At 34.2% G+C, this 25,501-nt stretch overlaps 1 protein-coding gene across 1 annotated transcript in view; it reads left to right on the top strand.

Moving 5' to 3' along the window:
- Thsd7a (thrombospondin type 1 domain containing 7A) overlaps window positions 1-25,501 on the top strand; it is a 391,409-nt gene that overhangs the window by 342,290 nt on the left and 23,618 nt on the right. The window contains exons 14-17 of the mRNA XM_076861588.2: window positions 13,787-13,965; window positions 16,678-16,683; window positions 18,676-18,809; window positions 22,921-23,074. Coding sequence (XP_076717703.2) covers window positions 13,787-13,965; window positions 16,678-16,683; window positions 18,676-18,809; window positions 22,921-23,074 — 473 coding nt within the window. The remainder of the gene's footprint in view (window positions 1-13,786; window positions 13,966-16,677; window positions 16,684-18,675; window positions 18,810-22,920; window positions 23,075-25,501) is intronic.

Here is a 25,501-nt window from a genome sequence, read left to right as displayed (position 1 = left end):
TGGATGAAATGCTAGAGAGAATTTATTTTTCCCTACAAAGAGTTGAGCCCTAGCGGGGCTGCGTTTTATCCACAGTCAGGTTATGATGCTCTTCTTTTCCATCCCTCCATATCATATTTCTGGGCAATAAACAGATCATTGAGACCACTAAATCTTTTACCAAAAATAATTACTACATGTGCCAGAAACTTTCAATGTGATACTGATCAAATATTCAGGTTTTTCTCTACATACTAAGTGGGAGAAGAAATATTGGTAGCACACCTATTCCACTTAATGAGGTCAATAATACCCATTTTAGAAAATCTCTTTGATTCCCATGTAAAGTTTTCTGTTCAGAGTTGCCTGATTCATACAACAGTAGGTTTGGATAATAGCTTAACCCGTTGGTTCATGTTGATAACCACTATGACAACTTGGATTTTCCCAAACTGGAAAATTTCCCAATTTAAAGGGATTGAATTGTGTGTTTGGGATATATATGTAATTCCACACACTCTCTCTGTGAAAATATGGAATAACTATTTGATTTATGTGAAAGGTACACTTTGAAGATGAATTAGATAAAAATAGTTGATGCTCCAGTTTTAAGCACTGTGAGCCATATAATTCCTTCTAGACAATTCTCTTCAAACTTAACCTCAGATTTTTTTTCTCCTTTGGTATTTCACATCGTCAGTTTAAGCCAAACTGCATAATCAGTAAATATTCTAAGACTGAACTCAATTAGACATGTGATGTTAAATCATTAGTCAGCATCAAGCAAGCACAAAGGTTTATCTCATGAGTTTTCTTCCTGACTCCACATTGTTTAATATGCATAATTCTCCTGTTGCCTAAAAATAAAATATTGCTGTTGATACCTATCAAATATTTACTAACAGAGGGAGAACATGAGGAATCTCAAGAATTGGCTATTAGATTAAATTACTGTCACCAAATGTTTTCCTAAAGGGCCAGATAACAGACACATTGTCTTTGTGGACCAGAAGGTCTTTGTCGCAACTACTCAGTTCTGCATTTGTAGCATGAAAGCTGCCGTGGACAATAATATGTGAGCAAATGAGCAGGGCTGTGTTCCAATAAAACTTCATGTACAGAAACAGGCTGCCAGCATAGGCTATCAATATCACAGGGATCAAATCCTTGCTACTAAAATGTGCTCTGTGGACCAGCAGTATAAAGATCATTGAGAAACTGATGGAAATTCAGCAACACAGCCCAATCTCAGACCTACTGAGTCAGAATCTCAATTTCATCAAGATCCATAGGGGGTTCTCCTGCACATTAAAAAGTTTGAGTGCACTGGATCAAACAGTCACTCACAGGTACTGTAGCTCAGTAGGAACCAGGGGTTTGCACCTGATAGAGACAACATGTGGATTTATTGCCCCTCCTGAGGATGGTGCCTTCTTGGGCCAAACAACAAACACTTTCATGTAACAGTTCACTTGATTACGAGTCATGAAAACTTTTGATATTTATGAAGATTGATCTTCATACAGTGAAGTCTATTTAGGTATAATTTTGAAAACAGGATAAATCCATAGAAACTTTGGTAGAAAGAATATTGGCAATTTAAAGATTACCCTGAAAGGAAGTGCTGAACTTCAATCCAGGAGGAATAGTTTTAGGGAAAATTTGGAGATTATCTCCTTTATCATAACAAATAGTAGCAAAAGTATAAAACATTCCAATCTCCACATTTTTCTTCCTCCTGTTTTATTAAGCCCATATAATATATTGAGTACTTATTGTAAAATTGGTTGCAAACACTATGAAAACATCAAAGCTCAATACAGATTTGTCCCTTAGAAAACATTCATATTTTGTCAAAGAAATTCTACATTAACTGAACTTTAATCGATACAACAATTCCATATTTTACAGCTCAATATTTTTAAGTATTTTACTATGGTACTTTTCATATATAAAGAGAAAAAATCTTAAATTATGAAAACAACATAAGTCAATATATCTTTCAAAATATCACAACATACCTGTTAAAATATCAAAGGAGAAAAAGTATCTTCTTCCTTTCTGTTAGAAAAATATGAAAGAGTTCTAGGCTTTACCACTGTATTTGTAAACAGAATACAAATTCTATTAAAGTGTTGGGCATATTTTTCTTTGAGATTTCAATAATCATGTTCCAGTGCCTCTAAGATGACAGAATGTTCTATTGCCATGTGGATATCATGCTGGTATCCAGATAGGTCTAATACTTTTTGTAGGTCATCATACCCTTTAATTACTTACATTTGGTCTCTAATGGCAGTCAAAAGTTAAGAGTTCACAATAGTTTATCTGATGTCTTATTAGTGTAAGATTAATTTCTCTTTAACATTAATTTTAATAGTGATTTGTATTGTCTTCCATGTTTTCTCCCTTTACCTGCTATCCTGACAAATGACAATGTAGAGACCTCCTCAACATTAATGAATGACTTTAGCAATTGTTTTTACAAGCATTTGTGGGGCTCAACCTATGCCCATTTAAGTCTGATATTTTGCAGAAAGCCTCACTAGCATCCAAAATTACTTGCATAGGACTTACTTCATAATTTGCACCATAACACTAAAAATTAGAAGAAAAAGAAGGCCCTATAAATTTTAGAAATAAAGTACAAATCTTTTAATAAATATTTTCATAAAGATTCAGATTTAACATTATTTCCTAATAGCATAAGCAGCCTTCATCCTTATTTCACCAGCCTCTCACAGTACTGACACAAATTATGTAGGTATTATGTTTCAGTGACCCTCAAAAACTACTGCTAGGAACTGTGAAGAGCAGCTACTGTCTTCTCAGTCAGGGACTCTAGAACACATGCAGGTGTGGACTTATTTCTATTAGAATTGGTGGGAACAGAAAAGATCCATCATCAAAAATTTAGAAAAGAAATAAATTTTGAATGATTAAAAATATTAATATAACGCCCAATTTACAAATCGATTTTAGTTCAAGGGTTTGTGATTTTAAGTCATGTATTAAATTCAAGATATGTCTGGTAAAAATACTTATGAGCATGGGTAGAGTAGATTCTAAGGATAACCACTTGACCATTCAACTATAATACAACTGAACACGTTACTTTTTGTAATGGATTCTAGCAGAGATTATAAAGGCTTAATCTTACAGGTTAATAGAAATAAACTGGAATAAGAAATTGTTCTTTATCATGGTGGTTATTTGAGGAAAAATGCTTAATTAAATCAGAGAGAAAAGGCAATAGAGTCTTATAAACAATTTTGAAAGGGAGTCCTAATTTCTCCCAAAACTTTTTCAGTTGGTAGAATTTATTTAATGTCTAATCCCATTTCAAACTTTCAGCTCCTCTTTCGATAGCACGGATACACAGCTAGTAGTGCTTTGGCAGTTATCATTCACAACCAGTATTTTTTTTTCCTTTCAAATGTAAAAGAGAGGCAGAGGTGAGGGACTGACTTTTCCTGAGGTAACTAGGCATTCAAAGAGCCAGGTAAAGAAGGAAAGGATGTCTAAGGACACTTAGGTACATAGAGAAAGTAATTGCCTAGGGTCTAATTTAAATCAGTTGTGGGTTCCAGCACTCTTTTCTCACACGGGCTCCCTGAGGGAGCACACTGGAGCTGATGAGGGAGAGACTAGCAAAATTTCCTGCAGCTACCATTCATGTCAGGTGTGACAGAAAAGCGTCTGCCATTATCATTTAGTTCTCTATGCTCTGTCCCTGACACCTCAACTCATCTATCTACTTAATAATGTGGTTTTCAAACTAGGTCCACAAAGCCCCTCAGGCTTCACTGACAAAAATAGTCTCCAATATATCCCATGTACTTATTTTACTTCCTTTTCAGTTTTTTAGGATGAAAGGGTTCCACTGCTTTATATTTAACTGCCAAGAAAAAAAATTATTATTTGCGATTACAAACAATTAAAACATAAAAAATTTGTATTTTGTTGTCATCAGCAATCTCTGTGTAATATTTTACTTTCTGTACTTTCTACAGTCTCTAAGCTCCTGTTCTTTCAAATGTCATGGCATAAAGCTGATTTCAGTGAAATAACTATGAAGGGATAATCTTGCTTATGTCTGTGGTAGTTGTTTTATATATATATAAACACAGAATTGTTCAATATTTATATTGTGCTACAATGTTTTGTGGTTCATGAAGATACAGAATGGCCTATGTGAATCCAGATATAGATTCCCAATTTATTAGTAAAACTCTGCAAATCGAAGACTTCTAGAGAAGCTCTGTATCATATTAGTTAACTCTTCTCATTCCTAAAATCTTTTATCCTATTTCAGAGTGTCATCAAAATGGCCAATTAGTAAACCAAGTCTTAAGCGTAAGAAATATGTTTTGCATAAATGCATGAAGAAGACATTGTATGTTAAGCATAAGCTGTATCAGTGGGCTCATAAGGTAAACCTAAAATGGTTCCAACAAATTTGTGCACATTTTAATTTTTTTAAATGACAGCGGAATGCATTATAATTCTTCTTACACATCTACAGCACAATTTTTCATCTCTGGTTGTATATAAAGCATGTTGACACCAATTTGTGTCTTCATACATGCACTTTGGATAATGATGTCTGTCGCATTTCACCATCCTTGCTAATCCCCTGCCCCCTCCCTTCCCCTCCCACCCCTCTGCCCTATCTATAATACAACTCCCCATGCTCCCCATTCCTATCCCACTATGAGTCACCCTCCTTACATCAGAGAAAACATTTGCCATTTGTTTTTTGGGGATTGGCTAACTTCACTTAGCATTATCTTCTCCAACGCCAGCATTTTAAATTTTTTAAAGAAAAATTCTCACTTGTGCTTGCCAACCATGTATATCACATTTCTGAAGAGTTGCTTTGAAAGCCCATACATTCCTGCATATAAAACAAAATTGACTCCCTTTGGTCTTTTAAATAAACATTTTCTTTAAATTCAAGAAATTTATCTACATTATAACTTTCCCTTCCCTTTGTTAAAGTTCATTTCTTGCTATTAAGTATGAAAAAAAAAAATAAAGTCTCTAAAGATTTTGAGGTTTTTGTTTTGGGTTTTTTTTTTAATTTTGGCTAATTTTTCATTTTCTTATTTATCTAGAAATGGACACAAAAAGTAACCACTTTTTTATTTTAAAATCTTAGAATTCTGTATGGTTTAAAACATGAGCCCAATTTTAAATCATTCCAATTATAACCTACCTGGATGATCTATTTCTCACTGGTTCAGCAAGATGCTCTGGAAAAAAATAAAATAATTATGGAAATGCAGCATCTTAGTCATTCTAGATATTCACAGTTCATATCAGAGGGAAAAATTTTAAAAAGGCCAGGTAAAGAAATCTGTTTGATTCAGTTGAACATAGTAGTTCTCTAACTTGCCACAGAACACTTTTTTTAATTAAAATTATGTTTAACTCCAATTAGAATCCAACAAACTAATGTTTAAAGATCATTTTTGGAAATAGTTTTATGGCAATATTAGATTTCCATTGATTAAAAGATAGGTGCCGTGTATTGTATCATGTTAAAAATAAATAACCTTAATAGTCTTCAAAGTTAACTTATTTCCCATTACTTTCTCTTATAATCTGAAATCCCCATCAAATATGTTTATAGCAGTTTGGGAGGCTGAGGCAGGAGGATCACAAGTTTAAAGCCAGCCTCATCAACTTAGCAAGGACCTAAGAAACACAGCCTAAGACTCTGTCCCTAAATAAAAATATTTTAAAAGGGCTGCAGATGTGGTTAAGTGCCCTGGATGGGTTCAATCCCCAGTACACACACACACACACACACACACACACACACACACACACACATTTATACATAATATATATATATATATATATATATATATTTCCCCACCACCACCATGATTAATAAAATCCTGTTGCTAGAGTGCTAGAATGGATTTTTTTACATTGCTTCTGATTTTTAATTCTGTATTGATTAATTAAATTGGGGGGTGGGTAGGAAAGTAATCAAATGCCTTAATCCATAAGGTAGTTGAAAGGTGCCTTATCTACACATTCATAATTCCCAAGGTGTGTTATTTGGTTGAATAAGCAAACTATAGATATAAGTTGTGTGTCATATATATATTTTTTAAAGGAATAAATAAACCTACTTAACCTACTTTATATACCTGAAAGTTCAGTGCATTTCTGACACTAACTACCTATAATAAGGGCAAGTTCCATAGGTTAAGGGTTCTGTAATTAGGACTGCTCTTACTCAGATCTCTGCAAGTTCAGGGATCCCTGAATTTACCTAATCTCTTACAAACTGGCTGATCTGAAATAGGAAGCTTCCCTGTTTTTTTTTGGGTGAAGTCAGGCATCTCCCTCCCAGCACACTGATGTGTATTAACAAACAGAAAGCTCATGTGAGCTTTTGTAACCATAGTTTTTACTGAGGTTTCATTTCAGCATAATTGAATCATTGTCCATATAGTAGCACTCACTCTCACCCTCACTACAGAGGTCAGTCAGATATCATGGGACTCAGTGCTCTAATCCCTGAATCACATGATTGGTATTTCTGGTGTGACTGGCCTCCTTCCTAAGATTTCTCTTTAGCATAAACTTGCATATGGTATGCCACACCATTAATAACAAGATAGTCCTCTCAGCAAATATCAAGGCTCGGAGGCTACCTTCAGGAACAAAGGTCAGCCAAATTATTCCTACAACAAAATGTTCTAGGTTTTCCTACCAGAAATGACCTTGATATAATGATTCTCTCTCTCTCTCTCTCTTTTTTCTCTCTAACTCTCTCTATCTCTCTTTCTCTCTCTCTCTCTCTCTCTCTCTCTCTCTCTCTCTCTCTCTCTCTCTCTCTCACACACACACACACACACACACACGTGTTTTATATATATAAATGAATAGGAATGTGCCTGGTCATTGGGTAGGCTCACAGTATTGAAATGACAATAGTAACAAAATCCTACAAGCGTTCATACTGATGTTGAAATTTTCTGAGAAAATGTACAAGTACTTAGCAGATATGAAAAGATGTTTTCATACATATAAAAATCAATAATCATAAAATTATATTTAAAGTCACATTTCATTATAATTATGTAAATTTACCTGAGCATTTTACTGTGATATCACTATCCAATATTGATTCATAACTTTTCATTGAATATATGAGTTGGGGAAAACACTGAAATATTGGAGTTTGGATATATACACAGTTGTTTGGTTACCCCAGGTTATCAAATTACCAATTCTTAATATGTAATTGCTAAAGAATATTCTGTCCAACTGAAAAAGTTTTACAAAATAATTTTTTTGTAAATTTTTCATACCCATGAGGACCACTGTAGATAACAGTCTAGTTAAATTGTCTTATTCCTGGTTGCAGTTATATGCTTATAATACACATTTAAGTCAGAGAGACTTCTGAAGTTGCTTTTGAAATCAATCCAGATGTTTCAGATAGTGTGCCAGACTTACTCATTTACATAGTTGTAAATCAGAACTAACCAATATTGTCCATGTGCTTTCAAAATGAAGTTTTTAATCATCAGCAGCACAATTCACTAATTGTGAAGGTAGTTGGAAAGGTACCTTATCTACACATTCATAATTCAAGTAAGTGATGTGAATTCATATATCTCAAAGAAAATACTCCTCTATCTGACATCTTAAACTTGCCCGTGTTGTGTATTTGTTTCAACCTGAAACAACAGTCAGAACAGATATAGAATGCAAAAATTATGATCAGAAGTCAGGAGTCCAATTTTCCCAAGTGTCAAATTCAGCACTGAACTGTTAAAAGTTTTAACATCCTCATTGTGAAGTCATTTATTTTATTCCAGCATTCCTCAGAAACCATAAATTGCTATAAGATGCTAGCAGTTTATTCAGCCTTAAAACGTTTAAATGTTTCTATGTCTTTCCATCCCCCATGGTTGTTTGGTGTTAATTGCCCTCAAAAAAAAATCTTAGCAGAGAAGGCAGGGGAATGCTTATCTAGCAGTTCATCAGTAGCATTAAGGATTTTAATGGTGCTAGATAAACATGACAGGCAATTATTGAATGTTGTTACATATTGGGAAATAAAAATGGATGCTGAGCAATATACTCTTTTGCTATTTTTGTCTTTATCTTAGTTTCTAATTTGTATCTTTTAACAATTTAATTGAGTTTCATTTGAGAGAGGTTTTCTGAGATATGCTATTGGAAAACCAGACATAAAGTTTTATACCTTCCTCCTCAGTAAAACAATGTGAAGTCATACTTGCTAAATCTCTCTAATGCCACCATAGTTGAGTGACAAAATGGAAAGAAAGAACTCTTGCTCTATGAGTAGTGGTATGAAAGATCTTGTGATTCTGTTTTCAGTTATAATTATTGAATAATAAAAGATTGGAGGTTTACTTTTGGCAATTGTTTTAGAGTTTTAAAGGTAGAAAAATGGGATTCTTCTCGAAATATTTGAATAACTTATTACCATTAATACCATTAACTTCTAATATTCTTTTGCCAAATATACTGATAATATTTTTGAAATGATTGGGATTTTTTTTTTCAGCGTTGGAGATTGAACCTATTGGTGCTCTACCACTGATCTACAGCTCTTTTTTCTTTTCATTTTGAGACAGGGTCTTGCTAAGTTGCTGAGGCTGGTCTTGAACTTGTGATCCTCCTGCCTCAGACTCCCCAGTAACTGGAATTACAGGCATGTGCCAGTGCACTGAGCATGACTGTGATTTTTTTTCTGAAATTCATTGTATATTTACAAATATTTTAAAATTATATGATCACAGAATCTCATTGATTCGGCAATGACTTTAGACATTTTTACAGTTTGATTCCACTTATTTAGCTATTATAATTAAGACAAATTTTACTGGCCCAATCAGGAATTGTTTTTTAAGCATCTCATACTATTTTAAAGAAATTTATTTACTGGCTCTGGTGTAGAATAAAGGAAATAGTACTTGAAATAAATTTCAACTAAAAATATTTGGGAGTGGGGATTTATTTTGCAATCTCAAAACACAACTAAAGTCAAAGTATGATCCTTTTTTAGTGCGTTAGAGCTATTGGGATTCATTTTAACATGTTTATAAGTGTATATAACATAGTTTTCTCCTCCATCCCCAGTACTACTCTCTTCCCTCCCCTGTTCCCTTCCCCTGATCCTCTGCCTCTACTCTACTGATTTTCCTTTCGTTATGTATTGAAAAATACCTATGATTTTTAAAATTTTAGTGAACATTATTGTAAAGTATTCCTTCAATTCTTTGTTGGACTCTCCTCTAGATCACTACCAATACTTCAGAGCCTTCTTCAATATCAGAAGTACATTCAAAACTCAACATTGGCATCTTCTTTCTGTCTTCAGTATTTCACAGCTGATAAAACCCAACAGGCACGTCTACCCTCAGGAGATTATTTGGGACTAATCCCCTCTTAAAAAACTCTTTCATTGCAATCAGCTTTCCATACCAAATTTGTGATCCCATTAAAAATATTTTATACTTTCTTACAATAAGATGATTAATATACATACCCTCTGACACATTAGTTCCTCTCCTAAGAATACTCAGAAAAAAAAAATGCATTCTTATGTTTACCAAAAGTTGTGTTCCAGAATGTTCGTAGCATCACTATAAACAATAGCCCCTTAGCTAAAACTGCCTAAATACTCACCAATAATAGAATGAATAAATGCACCATAGCATTTTCACACAATAGAATGTTGCATAGAATACATGATCCTCGAAAGTGCAACAACATGGATGAATCTCGCATCACAAAGAAGAGTGAAAGGAGGCTAGCACAAATGGGTATGCACTCTGTGGTTCTGTTTACATAAATTTAAAAAGTAAAACTATTATACATTGTGAGAAGTCAGGATATCAGTTGCACTCCTAAAAAACAAAGGTAGTGATCGGAAATGAACACAATGGAGGTTGTTGGATCATTAGTTTCATGACATGCCCAGTGAACTTAATACCAATGAGAGATGCTCTTTTGGTTATAGGGACTATAATAAAAGTTAAAATAGATAATGTATATCATTAACAAAATATGGGAGATAATATAAAGATATGCCACAAATCTATTTCTCTTCCAGATTTTATTTGCTCTCCCTATGTCTTATAAGAGTATTCCCTAACTTCAGTCCTACACACTCCCACATACTCAAATGAGTACAGGTGAAACTGGTGAACTCAGGATAGGCTTAATGGGCTGTATCATTGTCAATATCTTAGTTGAAACTATACTCTAGTTACCATTGAGGTAATTGGGAAAACATCTACAAAGAAGTTTTGTCTTATTAGTGTTTCAATTACATGTGAATCTGCAACTATCTTGACAAAAAAAAAAAAAAAAATGTTTCAATTAAATCAGATCCTATCCCAGATGAACTATATCTGAATGTCTGGGGGTGGTAGAAGCCTATACTTTTGAAGTTTCCTAAGTAATTTATAGTTAGGCAGAATTAGGAAAATTGTAACAGTTGGCTAGCATTTTAAGCACAATTTAAATCCAGGACAAGTTGCTGAAAAGCTTATAGATTAAATTTGACATTTTGGTTTAAAGGTAGTCTGATTTCCCTACAATTAAAGAAATGCATACTTTTTGGTTGCTTTTTAACTCTATTTAGAATAAAATACTTAGGAATTAACTTAATGAAATAAATTCAAGAGTTATATACTACAAAACTACAAAAAAACTCATTGAAAGTAATTAAAGAAAACCAAATGAATAGAAAGAAATTTCATGTACGTGGATTGTTAAGACAATAATGCTCACAAGTTGATTAACAGATTTGAAACAATTGCTATTAAAATCCTAGTTGTATTTGCTTGCAGAAATTTACAAGCTGATACTAAAATGCACATGAAAATATAAGAGTTTCAAATAACCAAAACTATTTTGACAAAGAATAAAATAGACTCATACTTCCTGTTTCAAAACTTAGCAAAAAGTTACAGTAAAGACAATATGGTGCTGGCATGAGAACAGAGATAGAGATAAATTGAATGAAATATAGAGCCTAAAAATAAAGCCTTATATCTAAAGTCAATTTCCAGTCAGGATGCTAAAGCAATTCAATAGAAAAGGATAAATTTTGAGCAAATGGAACCAAGATAATTCAATAACCTGATAGACTGAGACTGTGTCATGTCATGGTTATAGACATTGTCAATAACCACATACAGAAGAATAAATTTGGCCTTTACCATTATCATATACAAAATTAACTCAAAATGAAATATACCTGAATTAGGGTTAAAATTATAAAGTTGTCACTTCGGAAGTGTAAAACTTTATGACCTTAAATTAGGTAATGGTTTCATAGAAGTGATACCAAAATACAAAGAAAGAAAGCAAAATTAAATTGGTCTTCATTAGCATTTAAATCATTTGTTCTTGGGGCTGAAGATGTAGATCAGTGGTAGAGTGCTCACCCAACATGTGCAAGGCCATGGGTTCCATCCCCAGCACCAAACACACATAAACATACCACACACACACACACACACACACACACACACACACACTTTCTAAAAATATTTTTGGCTATATACGAACACAATATCTTCATTTATTTTTTTATGTGGTGCTGAGAATTGAACCCAGTGCCTCACACATGCTAGGCAAGTGCTCTACCACTGAGCCACAACCCCAGCCTCCCCACCACACACACACACACACACACACACACACACACACTTTTGTTCTTCAGCAAGCACTAAAGTAAAAAGGGTTCAGGGTGTATTTCTGTGGTAGAGTGCTTGCTTAGCATGCACAAGGTCCTGGGTTTAAACCCCATAACTGAATATAAAATTAATATTAGACAGTAAGTTTGACAAGGTTTGGAATACTTACATATTGCTGGTAGAATGTGCAGTAACTTTAGGAAACTAAAGTTACTTTAGGAAACTTAGTACTTTAAAAATTAAGTACTAAGCTGGGCACAGTGGCACATGCCTATAATCCCAGTGGCTCGGGAGGTTGAGGCAGGAGGATCAAGAGTTCAAAGCCAGCCTCAGCAAAAGCCAGGCACTAAACAATTGAGTGAAACCCTCTGTCTAAATAAAATGCAATACAAGGCTGAGGATGTGGCTCAGTGGTTGAGTGCCCCTGAGTTCAATTCTGGATACAAAAAAAAAAAAATTAAAGACTGTATAGAATTGCAATATTACTCAACAATTTCACTCTCAGGGAAATAAAAACTTGTCCCTGTAAACTTTGTACACAAATTTTCATAGCATTATTCTTAATAGAGAAATGTAGAAACAAATTTCCATCAATGGATGAATGGACAAACAAAATATGGTGTATCCATACAATGGGATAGTATTCAATCATAAAAAGAATGAAGCTTTAATAAATCCTACAACAAAGATGAACTTTGAAGAAAATTAAACTAGGTGAAAGAAACCAATCACAAAAGAACATACAATGTTTGGTTTGATTTCATTATATGAAATGTCCAGAATAGAAAATTTTATACAGACAGAAAGTAGATTAGAGATCAGTAAGGGACAAGGAAAGGGGAAATAGGAATTAACTGCCAATAAGTATACTGTTTCTTTTTGGGTGAGAAAAATGTTCTAAAATTAGATGGTGGTAATGATTATCCAACTCAGTACATATACTAAAAGCCAAAACATGAGCTGATTTTTGTGGTAAATGAATTTTATCTCAAAAACAATTAAAGCTATGCAGAGTTCTCTAGTATAAATTATTTATTTTATAATTGTTTTCAAAACCAAATCCCTGCTATTGATGTAAATTGATAAGAAAGACTTGTGCCAGGAGTGACCTGTCTCCACAGTCAGAATTATGGAGGAGGAGGGGCAATCAGGAATTTGATTCTTAACCAGAGGAATTTTGTTTTTTCCACATATTTGCCTTGAGAACAATAGTAATGATTTGATATTGTGACATGCCAAGTTGGTAGTGAAGGATTGTTCAAGAAAAATGTTCCCATTTCTCAAAACAAATCTGTAGACTATTAATTGAAGTGACTGTGTGATTTGTTGGAATGAATATTGGACTAGACCCCAGAAAACCTTTCCCATCTCTTACTCTGTGACCTTGGACCTGTCAGTTATCTCTCTGCAGTTGTTTTCTTTTCTGGTCACTAAATATCCATATACAGGCCCAATACATTTCTCAGATTTTTTCTTCAAAAGAACCAAAAGGATATGAGATGTGAAGGTGCTTTGAAATTGACAGCAGTGTAAAAATATGAGGCATTATTTATTTAACATCCTTCATTTTTCTTCAGATTTTATTTTCAAAGAAAAGGAAACATAAGGTGCTAAGTTAAATGGTCCCTTTCAGATATTGATTGAGAGGGGCTGGCTCTTCTTCTTGAGGAAGAATGTTGCATGGACTCAAAAACTGACCTTGTGTGACATTAACAGATAGGGTTTTATAGAAAACTGTGTTATGGGCTATTTTTTTTTTTAATGTACCATTCTGGCAGCCTGAGAGTGATATGGCAGCAGACAGGTTATTGTCAATTAAACAAGAAAGCTGTCAGAAAGTCAGAAATGTTGAAATATGGTGAGCACAAATCCTAAGCAGATCATATGGCATCTGCTCAGCTGTTATTTGAACAGAGTCGCTCCATGTATGTGTCATTTTCCTGCAGGATTTAATTGAGCCCCTAACAATGGAAACATCCCTGCATTTGCACGCTGCTGTCAAATCAAACTTGGACGTTCCAAATGAGCTAGAACTGTGGGTAGTCATGGGAGAGTGGCAAGTGGAGGAGATGGTCTTTATCTCATTTTTCTCCACTCAGGATACATTGAAGAGGCCTGCATCATCCCCTGCCCCTCAGACTGCAAGCTCAGCGAGTGGTCCAACTGGTCCCGCTGCAGTAAGTCTTGTGGCAGTGGTGTGAAGGTTCGTTCTAAATGGCTGCGTGAAAAACCATATAATGGAGGAAGACCTTGCCCCAAACTGGACCATGTCAACCAGGTATTTTCCTATCATCAAGAGTGTTGAGATATGTTTTAGATTCACAATGAATGATCTGTCATTTCTCCAAAATGGACAACAGTTAATAATAGCTCCTGAATAAGAAATCTGATCCATTTAATCTTCAGAATGCCTAAGTCAATTACATATACCTTGATAGAATCCCAAGTTAGATATGTTATCTTTGAATTCTCTGGGACTCAGTTTCTTGCAAGTGTACAGATATGGATATAAAATTCAGCAGACAGAAGTAATACCTATCTTTGAAATTATGTCAAGGTATTTGAACTGTCATAAAATTATGTCTAACTCATATGATAGTATTGTGCCATTCTTACAGTCTTCCTAGATTCTCAGAAAAGACATTGCGATTACAACTGATTAAATTAAAATTGAAGAAAATATATAGGTGTAGGTCTAAAATCAGGAAAACTATGCTGTTAATCCACTTAAATTTGTTTGACATAAAATAAGTTGAGGGAAAAAATATGAAGATGCACAGGCCTGTAATCCCAGCAGCTCAGGTGGCTGAGGCAGGAGAATCATGAGTTCAAAGCCAGCCTCAGCAAAAGTGAGGTGCTAAGCAACTCAGTGAGACTCTGTCGCTAAATAAAACACAAAATAGGGCTGGGATGTGGCTCAGTGGTCCAGTGCCCCTGAGTTCAATCTCAGTACCAAAAAATATATATATAAAGATGGCTTTGAAGCCACTGTGAATACACTCATCAATATCATTAGTAGCCACTTAAAATTTTTTCAAGTTTTATTAGCATTTGGATGCACACTTAGTTATCTCCTATCAATATTTATTATCTATATTCTATTGGAAATAAAAATAAACAGGATAATTGGGGAGTTGTGACTAATTTAATGTAAATTAATGTATCAGATAATTATTATCATGTTTGATGTACATATGAATTAAGAAAGAATGAACTTCATGTAGTATGCACTGATGTGTATTTGAATTTAAGTCAGAACAAAATTAATCAAGTTCTTAGATATGTGGAAATGTTTCATACAGACATAAACTGCCTAATTTTAGTTTCCAAACCTACAGCTCAGCAGTACACATACTTTTCTTTCCAAATTAACCTAAATTTGTTTGTAACAATAGAATCACACTGAAGAGAAAACAGAAAAAAAAACCTTTTGAATAAATAAATAAAGATGAAGATAGTAGAGAATTCAATTCCACAGAAAGTATTCTCAAAGCATCAAGTTGCTGAATATATCCCTTAAATTCTCGTGAGGGGATTAATATACTCCACTGCTGCCACCTACTGGTTGTTGAGCTTCCCTGTCATTGGGCATTTTGTATTTCTCAGTGGTTAGAGAATATTTCCAAAGAAGAAAACTGAATTCCGTGATTCTAATTATATGATATGAAATGGAATAATTAAACTGAAATGTTTATAATATAAAAGAATGTTTCCCTACAAGTTGTGAAAACTTGACTTTTCAATAGGAAATTTAAATTTTAATAAATTTTCATCCATGGTTTAATAAAGAAATTCTGCACATATTTGTATACATTTCACATTAGAGAGCTTGTATGTGTATGTGCAGCTAGTCAGATCTGCAATTAAAGAAAGTTTTGTTACCCTCAACATTTTCTTTAATAATAAATTTCCAAAGATTCAAGGCCTCAGGAAATGTTGTCTTTGCTATGAAAAGTATTTTAGCCTGAAATCCTTTTGCTGTGACTTTTCATCTCTGATGTAATCTGACACAGAATTTAATAGGACATTTGTGTACTTGTTCTCAGCTTACTGGAGGCATATCAAGATTAACATAAAAAAATCAAAGCTAAAACAAGAAATAATAGATTTTTGAACATGTGACTTTGAGCACAGATGTTCTACATAAAAAATAGAAACTTCTAGGTATACATGCATTACTAAAATATTTAGGAAAAGTACAGAATATGCAAAGCTTTTATTAATGTTAGAAACTGTATATACTATAGATTTTTTTTACTAGATTTATACATTACTCAATAAAATAAAAGGCAATCCATTGACTTAAAAATGGTCTCCGAGGGCTGGGGCTATGTCTCAGCAGTAGTGCACTTGCCTAGCATGTGTGAGGCACTGGGTATGGTTTTCAGCACCACATATAAATAAATATAAAGGTCTATAAACAACTTTTTAAAAAAATTTTTAAAAATGGTCTCTGAGAGCTAAAAAGAAAACAACTAAAAATAGACAAAGAAATAAAATGGTCTCTAGGGTACCATTCTCCAGTTGAGGAACAAAATCTTCAAATCTTCATTTCCTGAAAGATAGATGGATTATTGATTAAGACAGATCAATGAATAGATGGGTCTATAGATAGATCCATATGCAGATATTAGTCCACTTATAAGCTGGATCACAAGGTATTTTCAATAACATGTCAATTCCCTGTGATATGTGTGTTGAGGTCGACTTTGCTTTCTGAGATTTCTTCATCCTGATCATCTAATCCTTTCCTTGGCTGTGTGTCTTCAAGACTCATTTGCACACCTTAATTTTCAGCAATAATAAGTGGTTGGTTTTTCTCTTCTATAGCCTAAGAAAAAAATGTTCTAATCCTTTACCAAAAAAAAATAATCTTTTATATATAAACAATCATATTTGAAATTTAGACCATGAGTTCCTTTCATGATATACTAATATTTTTACTTTGTTTCTCTCCCTTTTCTTCATTCCTGTTGAATGCTGCTTCTAGGCACAGGTAAGTTAAACTTCTATGTTCATAACAAAGTACTTTTAAAAAATTCCTGATTTCTTTTCCTGCCATTGTCTTTTATGTTTTACCAGAAGGAAATATCATGTTTTTCATTAATTTTTCTCCTAACTATTTCTTTTATATTTCCTAGCATAGATACCTGTGTTTCCTCATTTTATTGTCAGGGCCTGAGGGGAATTAGGAACAAGCTTCACCTCACTTTGACATAGCAATGATACCTCTTACTAACGCTCTTGTGCAACTCAGAGAGGGACAAGGTGGAGGTGGGCCAAACCTGGGTGGTTAGAGGTTACTCTGAACTGATTTCTATTCACTTCAAAGAAGGACATTAAAATGAAAGCCATCGCCAGGCTCAATGGTACACTGTAATCCTAGCAGCTGGGGAGGCTGAGGCAGAAAGATGGTGAGTTCAAAGCCAGCCTCAGCAAAAGTGAGGTGCTAAGCAACTCAGTGAGACCCTGTGTCTAAATAAAATACAAAATAGGGCTGAGATGTGGCTTAGTCATCAAGTGCCCCTGAGTTCAATCTCTGGTACCAAAACAAAAGAAAAAAAAAAAAAGAAAGACATCAAAGGATTAAGAAGAACAGCAGGGGCTGGGGATGTGGCTCAAGAGGTAGCGCACTCGCCTGGCATGCGTGTGGTCCGGGTTCTATCCTCAGCACCACATACAAACAAAGATGTTGTGTCTGCTGAAAACTAAAAATAAATATTAAAATTCTCTCTCTCTCTCTCTCTCTCTCTCTCTCTCTCTCTCTCTCTCTCTAAAAAAAAAAAAAAGAAGAAGAAGAAGAAGAACAGCAGGTCCCCTTTAATTTCCCCCTTCCCCAGGAGTTGCAGTGTTTAATATTAGTCCTGTTTTAATATGCACCCAGACATGAATGTGGTGACTTGTGGAAGTGATTAGTTTTATTCCAACAATGCATATTTTCTATCCCTATTTAGGATAAATTGACTTCACTCACTTTTAAGTGAGTTTTTAATGCAATACAATTTGCACAAAAACAGAATACCAAAAGGTTTTCAGTGTTTTCTAGAATTAGATTCATAAAACATTTATCTGAAGTGTATGTGTGTGTGTGTGTGTGTATGTGTGTGTGTCTAAAATAGGACATAGTGAACTGTCGCAGATTATGAAAGTATTTTAAAAGGTTTTTCCTTACTGGTTGTATCAGCTTGGTGGCAATAGATTATGGCCCATGTATGTTCTTTAGTTATTTCTCTCATTGAGAGCACTATATAATTGGTTCATTGTAGAAAAATTTCTGAAACCAGATATCACCCCCCCACCCATGGGGCTGAATGTCTTTATGGAATCAGAGCATGGGTAATTTTCTTTGTTCCCTTACTGCTTTGGGCTCTAGCTGTGTATAATATGATCCCAATTATAGACCTTGCTTCCAAATTCTAAAAGATTGAAGATTAGCCTTAAGATGGCTTTATTTTATGTTATCTTTTAATTTAGCTATCTGTATGAAAAACAAAAAAATGTAATTCTCATTATTGTCTGTATTTATCTGGAAAACAAGCTAAAATATATATGTATTTGGAAAACAGATGTTTATATACTCTTTTCATCCAATCATTCATTTTATTTGACAAATCTCATTGAGTGCCTAACATATAAGCAGGCTGAGCTAAGTATTAAAGACACATAAAACTGTGAACAAAACAAATGTTCCAGAAAATTACAATACAGTGGAGGAGGGATCAGTACAGGAAAATACATATTGAATCTGGTCCAGTGAGTCAGATCTATACTGACCATGCAATGGAAGAACAGCAATGCAACACAGCCAGCCCTCCCTTTTACCAGAATGCTCATGGAACTCCCTCTGTTTCTATTTCCAAATAAAGAGCAATAAGAGGGAGGAATGGAAGTTGCTTACCAATGAAATAATGATAGCACTGCTGAGATGATCCTCCTGCTCACCCTTCTTGGATTCCCTGAGGTCAACTGACAACCATGTGTATTTCAGGTGTACGAGGTTGTCCCATGCCACAGTGACTGCAACCAATACATATGGGTCACAGAGCCATGGAGCGTCTGCAAGGTGACCTTCGTGAATATGCGGGATAACTGTGGAGAGGGCGTGCAAACCCGAAAAGTGAGGTAAGGCTGAACTTGATTGCACAGAGAAGCCAGACAAAACCATCTCCCAGTCTCACATGCGCCTACCATGAGTACTCACACCTCCCCAGTACCCTGGATAAAATTGTCTTTTGTTCTTAATGAGTCTGTGTTCATGGAAAACTTCAAGAGTATCTGCTTCAAGCAGCAGTTCATTATGTTCTCGTTTTCTGACTTAAAAATCATTTTACATTGAGATACGCTTGAGGAGAAGCACGTTGAAAGCAAGCTAAACTAATGCAGACTTTCAGCCCAAATAACTGTTCTCCTAAATAGATTTCTAAGCACATTTTTTAAAATAATCTGTTTTAAATTATTGCTCTTTTCTATGAAACTAGCTATTTTGAATACTCTAAAGTCATCTAGGGAGCATCCTCCTGCAAGTCCTGGCTGTATTGCCTCTCATTTTCTCTTCTTTAGCCATGCTTTCCAGTAGGGTGATCACTAGTATCTATTTCAATTTCAATTTAAACTAATGAAAATTAAATAAAGTTTCAAATGCATTTCCTCATTCACACTAGCCATATTTCAAGCACTCAACAGTCTCTGTGGCTTATCCGTTTGATGTACATATATAGAATATGCCTGTCATCATAGAAAGTTCCACCGGGCAATGTCATTCTGTTCTATAGCACCCCGCATATCCCTATGTTGAAAAGATCCATTTACATGTCTGCTGTATTTATTAAACTCTATGGGGTTCTCCAAGGACTGTCATATTCATAAGAATATGAATACCCTGATATCTAACACACATTTGATATTCATTAACTCTTCCATACAACATCTGTCATATGATGGTTAAAGGTTCTAGAATCTTAGGGAACAAGTGTGTGAGGTTTTATCATCTCCATTTTATAGATTAGATTCCAAAGTTCTAAGTAACTAACATCCATCTAGTGAAGAGACAGAGTTTGAATTCAAACTCAAGTCTTCTGTCACTCTCTTTATATATCTTTCTTCTAACCCTGCTCAGAAACACAATGAAGACAAATTTAAAAAACAAATCCAGAACCTGGCAATACATGTTATGAACTTTTTATGAATTTGATTGATGTTTCTTAATCTGTTTCAGTAGGAAAGTAGAACAGATAAACATATATATCATAAAACTTTCACATATAAACCAATATGTAACTTAGTTTCTAGTAAATAATTTTCTATTTTATTTTCAAAAGCACATCTGAAATCTCAATTTATATTTCTCTGAGGAATTTAATAAAGGTTGACTGGAGATGGAGAAGGGGTAGGGAGGTAATTAATAGATAAGGAAATAAGAGGATTCTGTTTTCTATCATTATATTTCCATATTTAAAATTTTATCTCAAAATTTTAAAATATTTTAATGACTACATTTGAATTCTGTTTTCTATCATTATATTTCCATATTTAAAATTTTATCTCAAAATTTAAAATATTTTAATGACTACATTTGAATTCTATTGCTTGAATGTGCCACATTGCTAAAACACTCTTGTTGGCATTCAGACTATATATGTTTTATTTTTTATAAATAAAATCAATTTATATCACCCTATAATACAGAACAAATATTGGGATCAAGTTTTCGAGCATCATTAAGGATTTAATCCAATTGGTTATTTGTTAGTAAAACAAACAAAATATATTCAATTACAGAAGAACTGCTGTTTTTTTCCCTAAACTACCTGTATATGCTTCACCTCTCTTTGTGTTGCAACATATATTCTCAAAATTTCCAAATACTCTTGAAAGAAAATAACTTTTCAGATCAATTTGTTTTTTGAGTAAACATCTCTGATGCAAATAGGGAAGGAGGTCAGTATTGACTGTGATCTCTGATTGTGTAATAATGTTCCTATTTGTTACTGATTGAGTGGTACACCTCCCTAACTTGATCCTCTGCTAATTAAGGTCACAGTGTCCTGCTTAACTGCAAACATGGGTGACATTCCAGGATAGTTGAGTCTATAAAGGAGCAGGTTTAACTGTATCTAGTCTCAGTATTCCTCTTTTAGGATTGAGTGGCTTATCAAGAATGGGTGGTAGAAATGGTTTGATTTGTAGGAAGGGGTAATCTTTCAATGACATTTTTTAGATTTTCCAGCACATGATGACAATTTAAAAAATGAATAAATAAATAAACAAACAAACCAAACAGATTTTGTTACCTTTACTGTTGTGAGCCTCTGGCCCCTCCTTTCATTTCAGTCCCTTGGTCCCACATTATGGATTTCTAATACAGTTCACTATTCTCACAATGTTACTCTCACTGCTTAGAAAGTAAGGCTAAGTATTTGAAGAAAATGGATGAATTTAAAATGCCTGCCTTCAACACTCAAAACTTGATTCAAATATTTATTTTGTATTCTAGGGTGATTAAAAAATTGTTGTTACAAAATAAAACCTTTATATAGTTTGAGTGCAAACAACAAGGGTGTTTTAGCAATTTTGGAACATTCAAGCAATGGAATTCAAATTTAGTCATTAAAATATATCTGAGAAAAATATTTTATGACATAAGATGTTTATAATTTATTGACTTTTCTTAAGTGATACAAACAAATAGTAGGGAAAGTTTGCTCCCATTTTGTGGAATGAAATATATGTTTAAAATAATAATCCATTAATCGATACATAAATTTTGTTAAAAGTGATAATCTGTGAGTGATGAAATTATGAGAATTTTTATTATTCTTATTTTCCTAAAATTAATATATTTTTATGTAATAAAAAATTAAAGGAGAAGAAAAATCTTTGAAAATGAAGTTTTATGTATATAACTACTAAATGGAGTATTGGACATCTGTTCTTAGCTATGGATCAATAGGTAATTTTACAAGTTAATCCTTGTGCGTTGTGTCAGTACCTACAATGAATTTGTGATCTTTTCTTAGCTTCAAATACAACTTTTGAGCATAGAAATGCCTTGTCTGCCTGTAACCTCTCCAAACACTTTAGAAATGATATTAAAGGTAGACTTTTTCATAGGAAACCAAAATTCTTCCAAAGGGATGTATAATTTGATTTTTTCCAATAATGAAATCATACAAATATCTACCTCTACATGTTTTCATATGCTTTTATATTTTTATTCAGTATGCAAAAAAATGCAGAAGTTGGATACAAACTCGGTTAAGACATAACCAATGACAGTTTTACAGTCCTTGAATAAACCCCAGAACGAAAGGACATTTCTCTTAAATTTGGCAGCAGTCTATCTAAAAGTGATTCTGCAAAGCAAATTTGTGAAGATGCAATGTTCCTACTGGTTGTAAATCCCTAGGAAAAGTTTGGATTCAAGGTATAATTTGTGATGTAACTCAATGGACAGCTTAACACATTGCAGTGGGCTGAGAGGCTTAAGAGCTCAAGTCTTCCTTTTTGTCCCCTCTCATGCAGTTCTTTTTCCAAACCCATTAATTTGGTTGACCTTTTCCAAGTTATAGATGAGAGAGAACGTTTTTCCCTTCCATTACTAAAATGGCCAGAGAGATTATTAACTATGTAGAAATGAAGACACATTCCCAAGAGTAAAGAACCCTACATGAATGCTTGCAGTAGAATAAAATGGAATAAAAGATTTGAATTTGTTTTGTTAAAAAGAAAACTAACAATTTAAAAATATATCAAGACACAGGAAGATCTAAATAACAAGATTTAGGAAATTTGTGCTTTTACAATTATAATTGTCCTTTCTCTTCTGGCTTTCTTTTCAGGTTAGCAGCAGATGGGAAGCTAAAATTACTTTTAGAATGACAAAACAAATTGATAAATGCCTCTAGTTATCTTTGAAAACACATCATGAAACCTCTTGTATAGATTTGCCACGTGCCTGGTCGTGCATATAGAATGAGTTCCACCTTCTCTATAGAATCCATTATTTTTATTGATATACCAAAATTGTGAATTCTTCCATATATTTTGAAATTATGCAGAAGTACTACAACATTTGGGGAGGCAGAGATCCTCTTAAGTCTTCAGTTTGGGAGAATGTGACTCATTAGACACCAAACTTCCTGCCCCATGATGATGTCTTCAGGAATCCCATCTGTCCCGTGGGTTAGCCAATATCTAATTGCACTGGTTTCTTCACTTATACATTTTCTTCTAGATGCATGCAGAATACAGCAGATGGCCCTTCTGAACACGTAGAGGATTACCTTTGTGACCCAGAAGAGATGCCTCTGGGTTCCAGAGAGTGCAAATTACCTTGCCCTGAGGACTGCGTAATATCTGAATGGGGTCCATGGACCCGTTGTGCTTTGGTAAGATGATCCATTATATTATTAAAATAGAATTTGTTTAATCCATTAACACTAGAGCTTTAAAAATATTAAGAAAACAATAATAACAACAACGTAAAATCTATTTGTGTGCCATTTTTACCAAAGTAAGGTGTGTTTTCTTGGCCACTTCACTCTATAACTGTTCTATAAAAGGTTAGCAGTACTTCCTCTCTCACTAAAATAGCTCCACCTCTTGCAAGCCCCCTGCTCCTTCTTGATCCAACTTTGTCTCTCACCACTCCATGCTTTCAGTTTGCTTAAAAATACATAGCCTGTTAAAAGATAAGATGGTGATAATGATTCCCGTTAGTAAAAGGGGAAAAGAATGAAGCTCTTGGAAAGGAATTTTAATGGTTTCAGTTTATTGCAATTTTTTGCTTTTTGCCCAGTGCATTTTATTTAAATCATAGGAATAATTGTTCACACAATTGGGGTACTACAGCAGTATTAACACTAAAAAGCAAAAGAACCTGGTAAGAAACTGAATAGAAAGAAGAAAGCTACATATCAATGAGTCTCTTCCACACACTAAGTCTGTGTCTCTTTGTGTTTGGAAAGCCAGCTGAGAGTTCCAAATCACACAAGCTCCTGGGTTTCAATAGCCATAGGGGCTCTACCATGGTACTCCAGGAGGGGAGTCATTTTAAACAGCATTGGCTACTTGGATAGGAAACCTGGCTTATCCTTGGGTACCTTTGTAAAGCTGTATCATTCAAAACTAGCATCAAAACCATGGGAAAGGTTTTGTGACTCTCACAACCCAATCATTTCTTCTCTGAACCTTCTTACATCAATGTGGAATTAATTTATTGAAATACAGTAATATAGAAAATTATTAGTGCATGTTTTCCAAAGAGAGATTGATTTTCCATCTCAGTGTTAACATTATTCAAGATGCTGATGGATAACCAACTTATACAGCAGCAGCAAACAGTTGACTTCAGTACAGGTTAAAGTACAATCAAGAATCAACTCTTTTACAAAATTACACAAATTAATTTCCCCTCTAATTCCTGCTTTAGTCAGCAATTTCGCTGCTGTGAATAAAAGACCCAACCAGCACAATTATAGAGAAGGTAAAGTTTATTTGAGGGCTCACAATTTCAGAGGTCTTAGCCTATAGAAGGCTGGTTCCACTCCTTTGGGCTTAAAGTGAGGCAGTACATCATGGCGGAAGAGTGTAGTGGAGGGAAGCAGCTCACATGATGATCAAGAAGAGAGAGAGGTCTCCACTTGCCAGATACAAATATATATCTCTAAGCCATGCCCCCAATTCCTACATCCTCCAGCCACACCCTACCACTTCAGTTACCACTCAGTTAATCCCTTTCAGAGAATTAATTCACTGATTGGGTTAAGACTCTCACAACCCAATCATTTCTCCTCTGAACCTTCTTACATTGTCTCACATGTGAACTTGGACACTGCACATGGACACCGCACCTCCAAATCATAACAATTCTATAGCATTAGATATGAAGTTATGTCAAATACCTGGATTACCTGCTACAGTGTCACTGTGTCAATAATTGTGAGATTCTTATTGTCACAGATCTTATTGCAAAAAGATTCCATTTTACAAAATAGGGAATGTTGAACCTTGACTGCTTCTTAAACTCATTAACAGAGATTCTAACCGCAGGAACTATTAAACTGTTAACTATGTCCACTTGGTTTCTATTTTAAGTGACCAAGTGACCATATGTAAAAGAGAGTTAGCAAAACATGTTATGTTCCTGAGATTATGCCAATAGATGTTTGAAATGAGGATAAAATTCAACTAGTTGAATAGCTGTATTTCTTGGGTTTTATATTTTTAATGTATCTTGTTCCATCATGTAGGCCTATGTTAAGCAAACAGTGATTAACCATTGCCGTCTCTGACAAACTATGTTAGGTATAGAGAATGCGTAGATAAATAAGATGAAGATTTCTTAATGTACTTGCACTGTACACAGGACACACATACATTGTATATAAACAGTGGTGCTGCCAAATACAATGGGAGCAGAGGAGGAGAAAGCAATTCATTTTGGCCTAAAGAAATTCAAAGAAACTTTTCCTTATCAGCTTCCTATTCTTAGAAATCAAATGTTTTCAGATTACTGTACCAGTCCGTAGAATAGCAAGCCAGTCTTTATAGAAGCTAAATTGCATTTGTGTGCATGTATATGCATGCATTAGGAAAACAAAAGCCATTGATTTCTAGATAAAGTTGTCCTTAAAGTGTTTCCTCAAGAAGTGTGTGTGTGTGTGTGTGTGTACAGATAATTTATGTGTGTGTATTATATTAGCATTCTGTATTAATGAATGTGAGCATATTCATGTGTTTGGAATATGTTATCAGTATTTGACACATAGAATCTTAAGCATCTTATAGCTAGATGGAACTTCAGAAACACAACC

Source organism: Callospermophilus lateralis, chromosome 1, assembly GCF_048772815.1.
Source record: "Callospermophilus lateralis isolate mCalLat2 chromosome 1, mCalLat2.hap1, whole genome shotgun sequence".
Classification (NCBI taxonomy): domain Eukaryota; kingdom Metazoa; phylum Chordata; class Mammalia; order Rodentia; family Sciuridae; genus Callospermophilus; species Callospermophilus lateralis.
The sequence above is the reverse complement of the archived record's forward strand: the minus strand, read 5'-3'. Positions and strand labels throughout refer to the sequence as shown.